The sequence below is a fragment of the Camellia sinensis genome, chromosome 3 (genome assembly GCF_055761805.1).
Source record: "Camellia sinensis isolate YWXY chromosome 3, ASM5576180v1, whole genome shotgun sequence".
NCBI lineage: Eukaryota > Viridiplantae > Streptophyta > Magnoliopsida > Ericales > Theaceae > Camellia > Camellia sinensis.
The window spans coordinates 9874929-9887118 of record NC_138963.1 but is presented as its reverse complement, the minus strand read 5'-3'; the positions used below and the strand labels follow the sequence as shown (position 1 = coordinate 9887118).

The window sequence follows — 12190 nt, the reverse complement described above, 5'->3', positions numbered from 1 at the left end:
AAGGCAACACCTTTGTGTTCATCTTCATCCTCAATAAAACATGAAAAAAGCCATGTTTTCACCCCTTGGTTCATTCTTTCTCCTCCTCTCCTGCCTTTCCTTGGCCTCTACAGCCTCCACCAGCTCCACCGCCAACGCTACCACCATCGCCAAACCCGGCTGCCAAAGCCAATGTGGAAACCTAACAGTTCCATACCCATTCGGCATTGGCATCGGATCAGGCTGTTCCATAGACCCAGTTTTCGACATCAACTGCAACACTTCTTTCAACCCTCCAAAACCCTTCTTAGAAACCGGCAACCTCGAGGTAATAAGCTTATCAGACACCCAAATCCGCATCAAGAACTGGGTTGCCTCTCGCTGCTACAACCAAACGGGTGGCATAACGAGCGAAAACATCGTGTGGATTGATCTCCCAGCATATTACCTCACTTTCTCCGACACTGCTAACAAGTTCACCGTCATAGGTTGCGATGACTTCGCTCTCATATCTGGCTCAGAAGGTCGAAACTTCACTAGTGGTTGTGTTTCACTTTGCTCCAAAAGCGAGGACGTGCTTAGTGGGTATTGCTCGGGAATCGGATGTTGTCAAACCTCTATACCCAAAGGCCTTAAAAAGTTCTTAACTTCGCTTAGTACTTTGAAAAACCACACAACTGTTTGGCCTTTTGATCCTTGCAGCTATGCTTTTTTGGGTGAGCAGGATGTATTTAATTTTCGAGGTGCATCGGATCTTTCTGATCTGAGTTTCATGAACAGGACGAGAGATTATGTTCCGGTGGTGATTGACTGGGTGGTTGGTAAAAACCAGAACTGCAGCCAAGCCATGAACTCGAATGCCATGGTGTGCCAGCAGAACAGTACCTGCGTTGACTTGGATAGCAGTCTTGGAGGGTACCGATGCAGCTGCAACAAAGGTTATCAGGGCAATCCTTATCTCAGTCCCGGCTGCCAAGGTCGTTTTCTTATCATCAGCTTTCTACTTGCACAGAATCCGATCATATAACCAGTGTGATCGGAATATGTACGTTTAGAATTTTATTTTTTCCTTTCTTATTTTGAATTGCTTTTTTACTTGAATTAATGAAAGGGGTTTATAGTGGTTTAGTGCAGTCGTAACTTATGATTAGTATAAACAAAATCTGGTCACTGAACATGATATCCTAACAGTTCTATGATCGGATTTTGTATCCTTAGAATTTTTTTTCTTCTAATTTTGAATTGTCTTTTTACTCAAATTAATGAAGGTAGTTTATAGTGGATTTAGTATAGTAGTAACTAGTGATCATTATGAAGCGAAATAACAGATACAGGTCTTGTGACTCTTCTTTGCCAGATATTAATGAGTGTGCCAATTCTAACATGAATGACTGTGACACAAATGCAATTTGCATCGACACTCCGGGGAGTTATAATTGTACTTGCCCTCATGGATACTTTGGTGATGGCAGAAAAGATGGGCACGGTTGCATTGCCATTAACTCACAATTCCCGGTGGTGAAGTTCTCCCTAGGTAATTATTTGCCTAATTAAGTTCACATATCATATTGCCAAATTAAAATCATTTGTAAGTACAAATATTCTTCCACTGATTGACAAAAAAAAAATTACTTTATTGTATTTATTTTGTTGTTTCAATATTTCATACAGGTTTGAGCTTTGGCTTCTTGTCCATAGTCATTGCCATAACTTGGTTATATTTTAGCATCAAGAAAAGGAAGCGTTTCAAACTCAGGGAGAAATTTTTTGAACAGAATGGCGGAATGTTGATGAAACAACAAATTTCATCAAACCAGGGAGGCGTGGAGTCATCAAAAATATTTACAGCAGATGAGCTAGAAAAGGCCACCAACAACTACGCTGAGGATCGAATCCTAGGCCGAGGTGGTTATGGAGTTGTTTACAAAGGGATTATGCACGATCAACGCATAGTTGCAATTAAGAAATCTAGAATAATGGATGAGAGCCAAATAGAGCAATTCATCAATGAGGTTGTCATTCTCACACAAGTCAACCATAGAAATGTGGTGAAGCTCATGGGTTGTTGTTTGGAAACTGAAGTTCCCTTATTGGTTTATGAATATGTTTCGAATGGCACTCTTTTCCACCACATCCACAAAAATGGAGGAATACCATGGTTTTCTTGGCAGAATCGCTTAAGAATCGCATCTGAGGCCGCCGGTGCACTTTCTTATCTTCATTCTGCTGCTTCAATGCCCATCATACACCGAGATGTCAAGTCAGCCAACATACTCTTAGACGATAACTACACTGCAAAAATATCAGATTTTGGAGCTTCAAGACTAGTTCCCTTGGATCAAACTCAAGTAACCACCCTAGTCCAAGGGACATTAGGTTATTTAGATCCCGAGTACTTCCACACGAGCCAATTAACAGAAAAGAGCGATGTTTACAGCTTCGGGATAGTTCTTGCTGAACTTTTAACCAGGAAGAAACCAATTTGCATGGAGAGAACTCAAGAAGAAAGAAATCTAGCTACGTATTTCATCATGTCGATCAAAGAAAACCGCTTGTTTCAAATTCTTGATCCAAGAGTGATCAGGGAAGGGACATTGGAGCAACTTCAAGCTGTTGCTGAGCTTGTGAAGAGGTGTTTAAACATGAATGGTGAAGATAGGCCTACAATGAAGGAAGTGGCAATGGAATTGGAAGGGTTAAGGAAGTTTGCAAGACATCCATGGGTTAATCAAGAAATCCAAGAAGAGACAGAGGGGTTAATGAGTGAACCATCAGACCTTTACACTGTACAAATGAACTCATATAATACAAGTACTACTCATGGTGAAATCTCTGGACAGTACAGTTTGGACAGTGGTATGATATTCCCAATCAACAGCCCTCGTTGACTTTCGACCATTTCCTTTTGATTTGTAGTATAATAAGGTGAAGTAAGCTCATGTATGCTTATACTTTTCCTAGGTTTATTTGTGTGTGTTTTGCCATTTGTTTGATGCCACTTTGTGTATTTTAACATGGTTTGCATTTTCTTTTCATAATTGTTTCCATAATGTGATAGACCGGAGATTTGATGTGATGGAGTGAGGCGTGTTGAAGCAAGAATTGTGTAATAAAAAAAATACGAGTTCTGTGAAGTTTTATTAATTAATAATCAAAAGTTATTTAGCCGCTTCCAACCAAATTTATAATAGTTGAGAAATCCTAAAGTCATTTGATTCATGGATAGTATTAGGCTGTACATATTATCTCGAGATTGTAAAGTTATGGGTTGATGGGCCATTTTGCACAATAAAAATCAATACTAAATTATGCGGTCCGAAGAACTTATGTAAAATTAAACTAATTTAACTTACAAGATTCCTAAATTAATTTTGATAAAAAGATTGATGAGAGTTATATTGAAACTAGAATTAAATTGAAAAGAGAAATTAAATTAACGATACAGGTTAAAGTTGAGAATTTGATTTGGGGAAAAACTTAGGGCAGAGAATGTACCACTAGTTACGTAAATAGGGTTTAACATCGGCATCTAATTTTAATACGGTTTGAACTAGTTAATGTTTTACAACTACAAGTTTGACATTTTGATTAAGAAGATTGTTGCGTTCAATATATAGACACAAATCATCTCAAGTAGTACGAGTAATTTGCTCTAAACTAAGGTAATAACACAACTTGTCTCTCGTAGCATGACTCGTGTCATATTTTGAATGCATCACATAGAAAACTATTGTACGAAAAACATTCAACAATCACAGAAAATATACTAAAAAAAATAGAAAGAAATTGAAATTAAAACTTCTAAAACATTCATACAACTTGCTAAAACCATTTAAACAATCAAAGCCGAGTTAAAATTCTATTTACATAGCTAGGGTTTCATCAAAACGCTAGAAAGAAAAGCCCACTCATGAAGAGGTGGAAAGCAATGTTTTCAAAACCGGACCGGTTCGCGAACCAGAAAAGGGACCAGGTGGACGGGTCACCGGTTCAACCGTCGGGTCAAAGCGGTCAAGCCGTGACGTCATAATTAATATCATGTAATTAAAAAAATATAACTATAAATTATAAATAAATAAATATATATATAAATAATCAAATAAAAATAAAAATTGTTGCATAGTATTTATTAATAATATTTAATAAAGTCATAATTGATAAAAAAAAAATCACTTATTTTAAAGAAATTAAATTTTTTAAACATTCTATCCAAACAAATTGATTGAATGCTAGATTTAATTTTGGAGGGAAATGAAATTCTCAACCCTCCCTCCAATCAATATGTTTCAAATAATTTAATTGAATCTCACATAGAATTTTGTAGATTCTCTTTGAAAAATCTTTTCCTATAAATAGGAATAGACCTTCATGATCTTCTCAAACTTTCAACAAAACTCTTCCTTATGAAAGGAGACTCTTGAAATAAGAATTTTTAGTCAAAATTTTGAAATATATTTATATATATATATATAAATATATAAAAAAGAAAGAAAGAAAATAAATAAAAAAATCAGAAAAAACAAACCGGTCCGACCCTCTTGACCCGATCCGGGTCACCGGTTTTCCTGGCTTGACCACTGGGTCACCGGTTTTTCCCGATTTTGCTCCCACTCCAGATTTAGGGGATTGACCGGACCGAAACAAAGTCCGTTTCCGGTTCAACTGGTCTGACTGGCCGGTTTGGTCCGAGTTTGAAAACATTGATGAAAAGATGATGAAGAGGTTGAAGTCGCCATGGAAGTACCACTTCAGAGTCCAAGTTCTCTCCTCCAAAACCCTAGCCTCTCCCCTTCTTTTGAAAAAATATTTGAACCCTAACCAGCAAAGTAGGTTCAAAAAGTCACGCACGCTTTCTAAGATAAAATTGTACATGCAAGAAATGTTGGCCACAGGCGTTGCACGTGCAAAAATGTTTACATGCTTCTGTAGGCTTTTGAACACTTTTTGACTTCTTTTACACTTGTGCGCGCCCAACCTGATTCAAATTAAATACGTGTGAAGTATGCCAAGTTATACGAAGAAAAGTGTTGAATGCCTTAATGTAACATATCTCAACCTAAATCATGGGTTATAGTGAAGCAGTGAACTTTGATAGTTGGACCGTTTTCAATCGAATATGAGCCTTTCGAACCTAATCTGTCAATGTTAATTCGAACACTTAGGCCTCGTTTGGGAACAGGCTAATTTAGTAACTTTTTGACTATTTGGCTAAAAAAGTAGGTAAAAAAAACTTATATGTTTGGGATGACTTTTTGGCTAATTACGAAAAGATGTGCAAAAAGTAGAGAGAAAAGAGAATCTTTGACTTTTTGGTATGAGTTGTTGGCTTTTTGGCTAAAAAAGTAACTTTTTGACTTTTTGGCTAAAAAGATAAGTCCCCAAACGGGGCCTTATTTGTTGCTTTGTCATTTGCTTGTCGTCTAAGATATTGCTGACATTAATGTTGTCGGCCATTTATTTTTGTGATGCTTCTCAAAGGTCAGTAATACATGTTGGTGATTTTCTACTCAAGTTAGGCAAATGTTGGATTTTGATCACGTCGGGAAAGTCACCGACGTTTGGTAAATGTCAAAACTTGGGAATCTCAAATTGGTATTTCATTGTTTCTATCCTATTTTCATATTTATTGTTGAAATGTGGTATCACACTATATTGTATTATATTTCTTTTTAGATTATAGTGAAACTGTAATGATTGTCCACGTACCTCTATTACAAGATAAATTATATAAATCTTCATGTTATTATGTGATTGATTTAGATTTTGTTTTGTATATATTTATATTTCATATCTCACCAATTTTAGTTAGTGTATCAATTCTTAATAATAGTTGCTTTAATCATTTAAGGTTTGTTCTGGACATGCGTACGTACCATTTAAAAAGGCATATGTCATATTCCAATTTGATTCAAAGTGGTTAGGATTAAAACAACAAATATTGGGCCTTTGGAAACATATTTTTTTTGTAATTTTTTGACTAAAATATAATATAAAAAAAAACTAGTTTATTTGGAATGACTTTTTTTATTTTTTACGAAAAGATGTTCAAAAAAATAGATAAAAAAAAAATCTTTGACTTTTTGATATAAATTGTTGGCTTTTTGATTTTTTTAATAACTTTTTAACTAAAATCACTACTCGTCAAACGAGGCCCAAGTTATGACTGAATTAGTAAAATTGGATTGACATTATATTTTCTTTTTTTTAATGTAAGCAAGCGTTTCAATACCAAAAAGAAAAAAAGATATACAATGAGTCTCAATATCCAATCCGAATGGGCATAATAACAACCAAGTGATTCTCACCCAATCTCATTTCAAAATAGGATGAATTACACTAATAGTGTATATAGTTTGGGATTTGTATCATTTTGATCTCTAACTTTTTAATTGTGATACATTTGACCATGAATTTTGAATCTTGTTCCAAACAAGAACAATTGAAAATATCATTAGATTTTTCAAGGGTAAAATCGTTAATTTGATAAAATATAAACTAATTTAATAAAAATAAATGTCAAACAAATATTTTTGAATTTTTAAAAATTATTTCTACCCACTAAAAATAAAATTATGTAAAATTGATAAATTTTTTCGACATTTATTTATTTTTTTACCAAATTAATTTTTATTATGTGTTTTGATGATGATCATGTAAAATTAATTTTAAAAAATTAATCATGTAATTTTTATTAATTTTTATCAAATTTACATAATTTTATCATTGGTGGATAAAAATAATTTTTTAAAAATTAAAAATATTTTTTTGACATTTATTTTTGTCAAATTAGTTTATATTTTATTAAACTGACGATTTTGTCCTTGAAATTAAACAATGGTATATTCAATTGTCCTTATTTGGAACACGATTCAAAATTCATGATCAAATATGTCACAATTGAAAAGTCATGAACTAAAGTGACACGAGTCCCAAACTATAAGGACTATTTATATAATTTACCCTTAAAAATATTCAAAGTTACTAATACTATGTGACAATCTGTTTTGACATCACCTTATATATAATATCTACACAAAACAAACTCTTAATCATCTCACATTTTCCTAACTTGAAATATAAACAAGATAAAATTCAACTACATTTTGATGGTTGATAGCATTTTTGTTTAAAATTGTGCTAATGACTTTGTTTAATAATGTTTGTCTGGGGACATAAAAATCAACAGCCACAGTTTGTATGGAAGTGCTTGGAAGCTCTTGGTGTTAGGTGGGTAAGGTTTGTTTCTGAAAAGCCGTAACTGGTGTATAATTGATGATCAATTTGCAATAAAATAATTGGATATGAGAAGACTTTTGGGGATAATCATGATTATCCTCATCACATGGTTGACAGCTCTTGTTATCCTCGATGACTTTTGACCCATTCTAAAGCCGCAAAGCATGCTATCTATTTGCTATAAAGAAAAAAACCATTTACTTGTACTACTGCCATTTGTCAAAGTCAACCCTTTTCAATTCCAATATTGCTGCCCTTTGGAGGCTTCTGACCTTTTGGTTAGTAGTCAATGATTTGCAATTTGTAATTGGTGATTGATCACTACTTTACATCACAGCCGAGGAATTTGGTAGCCTCTTGCTATTAAACTATTAAGTCAACCTTAAGTTGAAATATATACAACACCATTGTATTCTCTTAGAGAAAAAAATTGAATGGATTATTGATACCGCGTCATTATGAACAGTAATATCACTTTATCACTCACACGGATATTACTAATTAATAATAAGCTACTATGTGCGTATAGTGAACTCTATTATAGAGATATGAGAGTTATTGAATTGTGTTAAATGATAATTACATTTAATATGAGTTGATTTACACATTATTTCTTAAAAAATACTTTGAAAAGTATCTCCAAAATGAATTATATGGTGTAAATGCAAACTTGAATTGATATGAGTTATACCTAGAATAGATATAGTTCACATGTTTTAATTTTGAAGTATTTTTTTGGCTGCTGTTCTTTCACAAATATACGAAGTCTTGAATCGTCCCCATATACCAACTGGTTACTCTTTTGCAGATATACAGAGATATTTGGGGTACTTATGTGTAGATCCTAATAAGTAGACTTATTATCTAAAAAGTTCTATGAAAAAAATTTGTCATAAAAAAGTCACTAATTGTAAATTTTAGCGACAATTTATAAAAATCATAACAAAAAAAGTCACTAATTGTTAATTTTTAGCAACATAAATAACAAATTGTCACAAAAAAATTATTTTTAGCGACAATTTTACCAAAACTTATTTTCAATAGGACTTGATGAGAATTAAGTCCAACTATTAGGATTTATTAATAATTTACCCAAAATATAAATAATATAATTTCTATGTCTATGTGTGGAAAGAAAAAATAGACAACTCTCAAAAACATTAATAGTTTTGAATCTCTCTTTAAATGTTTATGCCCCTTCTCTGTATCCATCCTTAAGCATGTCTCTCAATCTGTTTTTGTGTCTGTCATGGCTCCTATCAGCACAAGCCGCATTGGAGACCAACACCACATCTACCAACACAACTGCCACCGCCACCAACACAACCACCAGCGGCTTCATGGTCAGCAAGCCTGGCTGCCCACTCAAATGTGGCAACCTAACCGTTCCATACCCATTCGGCATTGGAGTTGGATCAGGCTGTTCCATTGGCTCATGGTTTGAGATCAATTGCAGCACTGCTTCCAATCCCCCCAAGCCCTTATTGGGCAGTCTTGAAGTTTTTGACATATCAGACACCCAAGTTCGCATTAAAAATACGGTGGCCTCCAATTGCTACAATCAATCCGGTGCACTGATCCACCAAAACACGGCTTGGACTAAATTGGGTGACTCCCCATACACCTTCTCAGACACTGCAAACAAGTTCACTGTCATTGGATGTGATGACTTTGCTCTGATTCTAGGCTCAGAAGGGCGAAATTTCACTAGTGGATGTGTTTCACTCTGCTCCAGAAGTGTTGATGTGCTTGATGGGTATTGTACTGGCATTGGTTGTTGTCAAACCTCAATACCCAAAGGCCTAAAAATGTATTTTGCTTCATTAAGTTCTTTGGGTAATCACAGCAAGGTTTGGGGCTTTGATCCTTGTAGTTATGCCTTTTTGGGTGCGGAGGACAGTTTTAAGTTCAACGGAGTATCGGACTTTTTGGATCCAAATTTCAGAAACAGGACCATGGATAGTGTACCGGTGGTGCTTGATTGGGCGGTTGGGCAGAGTTGCAGTGAAGATCAAAAGTCGAATACCTTAGCATGCCAGCAGAATAGTTACTGCACTGATTTAGACAGTGGTTTTGGAGGGTACCTTTGTAGCTGCAACAAGGGTTATGAGGGCAACCCTTATCTCAGTCCTGGATGCCAAGGTTAGTTTGTTATGCTATATGTATCAATCTTTCACCATCTGTGCTTGGAGCACAAAAGAATTTCACAAAATGAAACACAGCGTCTCACCCTTTATCTCACATCTGTCTCCTATTTTATGAAATTTCTCTGTACACTTGGGCTTTCTCATCTTTCGCTCATAACCTGCTTTAGGATTTCTCATATTTCACTCATAATCCACAATGAAATGGGTAAACTAGCAAGAATGCAGAGAAATTTCACAGAATACAGTGCTGAAAATTTTTGTGTTTTTATCATTTTCCTTAACAATAATGTTAAGGAATAGATTTAGAGTGGAGAGAGTTGCATTGATACAACAGACATACGCTAAATTATGTGTTGTAAACTTGGAATGCTTCTTTTGCAGATATCAACGAGTGTATTAATCGCGACAGCAACAACTGTGATGTGAATGCGATTTGCATTAACACGCCAGGAAGTTTTAACTGTACTTGTGCACATGGATACTCTGGCGATGGCAGGAGAGATGGGCATGGGTGCATCAAGCAGGTCTCACAATTTCCAGTAATCAAGCTCTCTTTAGGTACGTATAATTTGCCTGAATTTATTGTCACATAAATAGATTTTCATATTGGACAGGGATATTTCATTTCAAGGTTAATTAATACCATTTGTTTTAATGCCCATGAAAGTTCTATGTCCTATCAAACAACATTGAAATGGTTTACAATGATTTTCTAGTTCATAGATGGTAACTAATTTTGCCAAAAACAAATGTAAACATTGTTCAATTTCAACACTGAGACAAATTAAGTGTTCCATTTTCAGGGAAACAATAGTGAAACAAAAAACAAGAAAGATTAGCATGATGTCACTAAATTTGTATGACTAATTACAAAATTACTTAGTTTCTATAGAGATTAGTTTATGGGTTAATTCAAATTTTTTTTTTGCAGGATTGAGCTTTGGCTTCTTGTCATTACTCATTGCTGTGACTTTGCTATACTTCAGCATCAAGAGAAGGCAACATATCAAACTCAGAGAGAAATTCTTTCAACAAAATGGTGGGTTATTGATGAAACAACAAATTTCATCAAATGAAGGAGGCCTAGAGTCGTCAAAAATCTTTACGGCAAAAGAGCTAAAAAAAGCCACCAAACAACTACGCTGAGGATCGAATCCTAGGCCGAGGTGGTTACGGTGTTGTTTACAAAGGAATCATGCCCAATCAACGCGTAGTCGCAATTAAAAAATCTAGAATAATGGATGAGACCCAAATAGAGCAATTCATCAATGAGGTGGTCATTCTCGCACAAGTCAACCATAGAAATGTCGTGAAGCTCTTGGGATGTTGTTTGGAGACCGAAGTTCCTTTACTAGTTTATGAATACGTGTCGAATGGCACACTTTTCCACCACATCCACAAAAGTGCGTTGTCTTGGCTATCGTGGGACCATCGTTTAAGGATAGCCGCGGAAACTGCAGGTTCACTTGCTTATCTTCACTCTGCTGCTTCCAAACCCATCATTCATCGAGATGTAAAGTCCGCCAATATATTACTAGACAATAACTACACAGCGAAAATATCAGATTTTGGAGCTTCAAGGTTGGTCCCACTAGACCAAACTCAAGTAACCACACTAGTTCAAGGTACCTTAGGGTATTTAGATCCAGAGTACTTTCACACGAGCCAGTTGACAGAAAAGAGCGACGTTTACAGTTTTGGAGTGGTTCTCGCTGAACTTATGACGGGTAAAAAACCCTTATGCCCCGAGAGGCCTCAAGAAGAGAGAAATTTAGCGACATATTTCATTTTGTCGATGAAGGAAAACCGGTTGTTTCAAATTCTCGAGCCTCGGGTGGTGAGGGAAGGGACATTGGACCAGCTACAAACAGTTGCAGAGCTTGTAAAGAGGTGTCTTAAATTGATAAGTGAAGAGAGGCCTACAATGAAGGAAGTGGCAATGCAATTGGAAGGTTTGAGGAAGTTTACTAAACATCCTTGGGTTCATCAACAAGGCCAAGAAGAGAGTGTGAGTTGTCAAGAAGAGAGTGTGAGTTTGATGAGTGAAACATCAGACCTTTACACTGTGCCATTAAGCCCTTATAATACTGGTGGCATTGTTTCTGGGCAATATAGTTTGGACAGCCAAACAATATTCCCGGCTAACAGCCCCCGCTGATATAATTTTCTGAATATGTAGCATTGTATGTTGTAAGGTGATCGTAGTTCCTGTTTGTTCACTGTTTTTTTTTTTTTTTTTTCCTAATCTAATTTCTGTTTGTTAATCCGGTTTTGAGTGTACAAGATGGATTTACCCCTTGTAGTGCTTGTCTATTGTTTCTCCTAAATTTTAATAATGTTATGGTGATAAAATTTATATTTATGGTAGAGATCATTATTGTGAATACTATGCTGTATTGGATTGTATTAATGAATACATTCGGATGCAAATCGAATGGATTTGAAATATTTGGAGCATTTGAATAGAAAATTGAGAAAACAGTAATTAGGTAGTAATTATGGCTTTTGAGGTCATTTATTTTAGTATCCAAATAGGAGTTTAACTCAAATTTACAATTTTTCAATTTTTTACTTATTTATTTCTTTAATTGTTTAGTATTTTATTAGGAAACTACCGTGTTTTTCTTAGGGAAAATTATTTATAAGTCCTATTAGGGAGACTTATACTGCATATGGTCCTACTAAAAAACTTATGTTCCCATAAGTCTTGTGGGAAGTTTGTTGACACATTTACCCTCAATAGTAGTTGTTAATATCATAAATAATAGCAAAACCATATATAAGAAATTGAATGTTACCCTAGATCATATCTATATAAACGTAACGTG

General features: G+C 35.0%; 2 protein-coding genes across 2 annotated transcripts; both read left to right on the top strand.

Moving 5' to 3' along the window:
• The first annotated feature begins 5 nt into the window (after positions 1–5).
• On the top strand, positions 6–3113 carry LOC114266445 (wall-associated receptor kinase 5). The gene is made up of 3 exons (XM_028207348.2): positions 6–956; positions 1337–1513; positions 1651–3113. Exons 1-3 carry the CDS (start codon positions 41–43, stop codon positions 2865–2867), a joined length of 2310 nt encoding a protein of 769 aa, XP_028063149.2. The 5' UTR covers positions 6–40; the 3' UTR covers positions 2868–3113.
• Positions 3114–8350: 5237 nt separating this feature from the next.
• LOC114266439 (wall-associated receptor kinase 2) lies at positions 8351–11724 on the top strand. Its single transcript, XM_028207336.2, is given in 4 exon segments — positions 8351–9357; positions 9744–9920; positions 10294–10493; positions 10495–11724. Coding segments are annotated over 4 exon segments (2325 nt in total). The 5' UTR covers positions 8351–8435; the 3' UTR covers positions 11521–11724.
• The last annotated feature ends 466 nt before the right edge of the window (positions 11725–12190 follow it).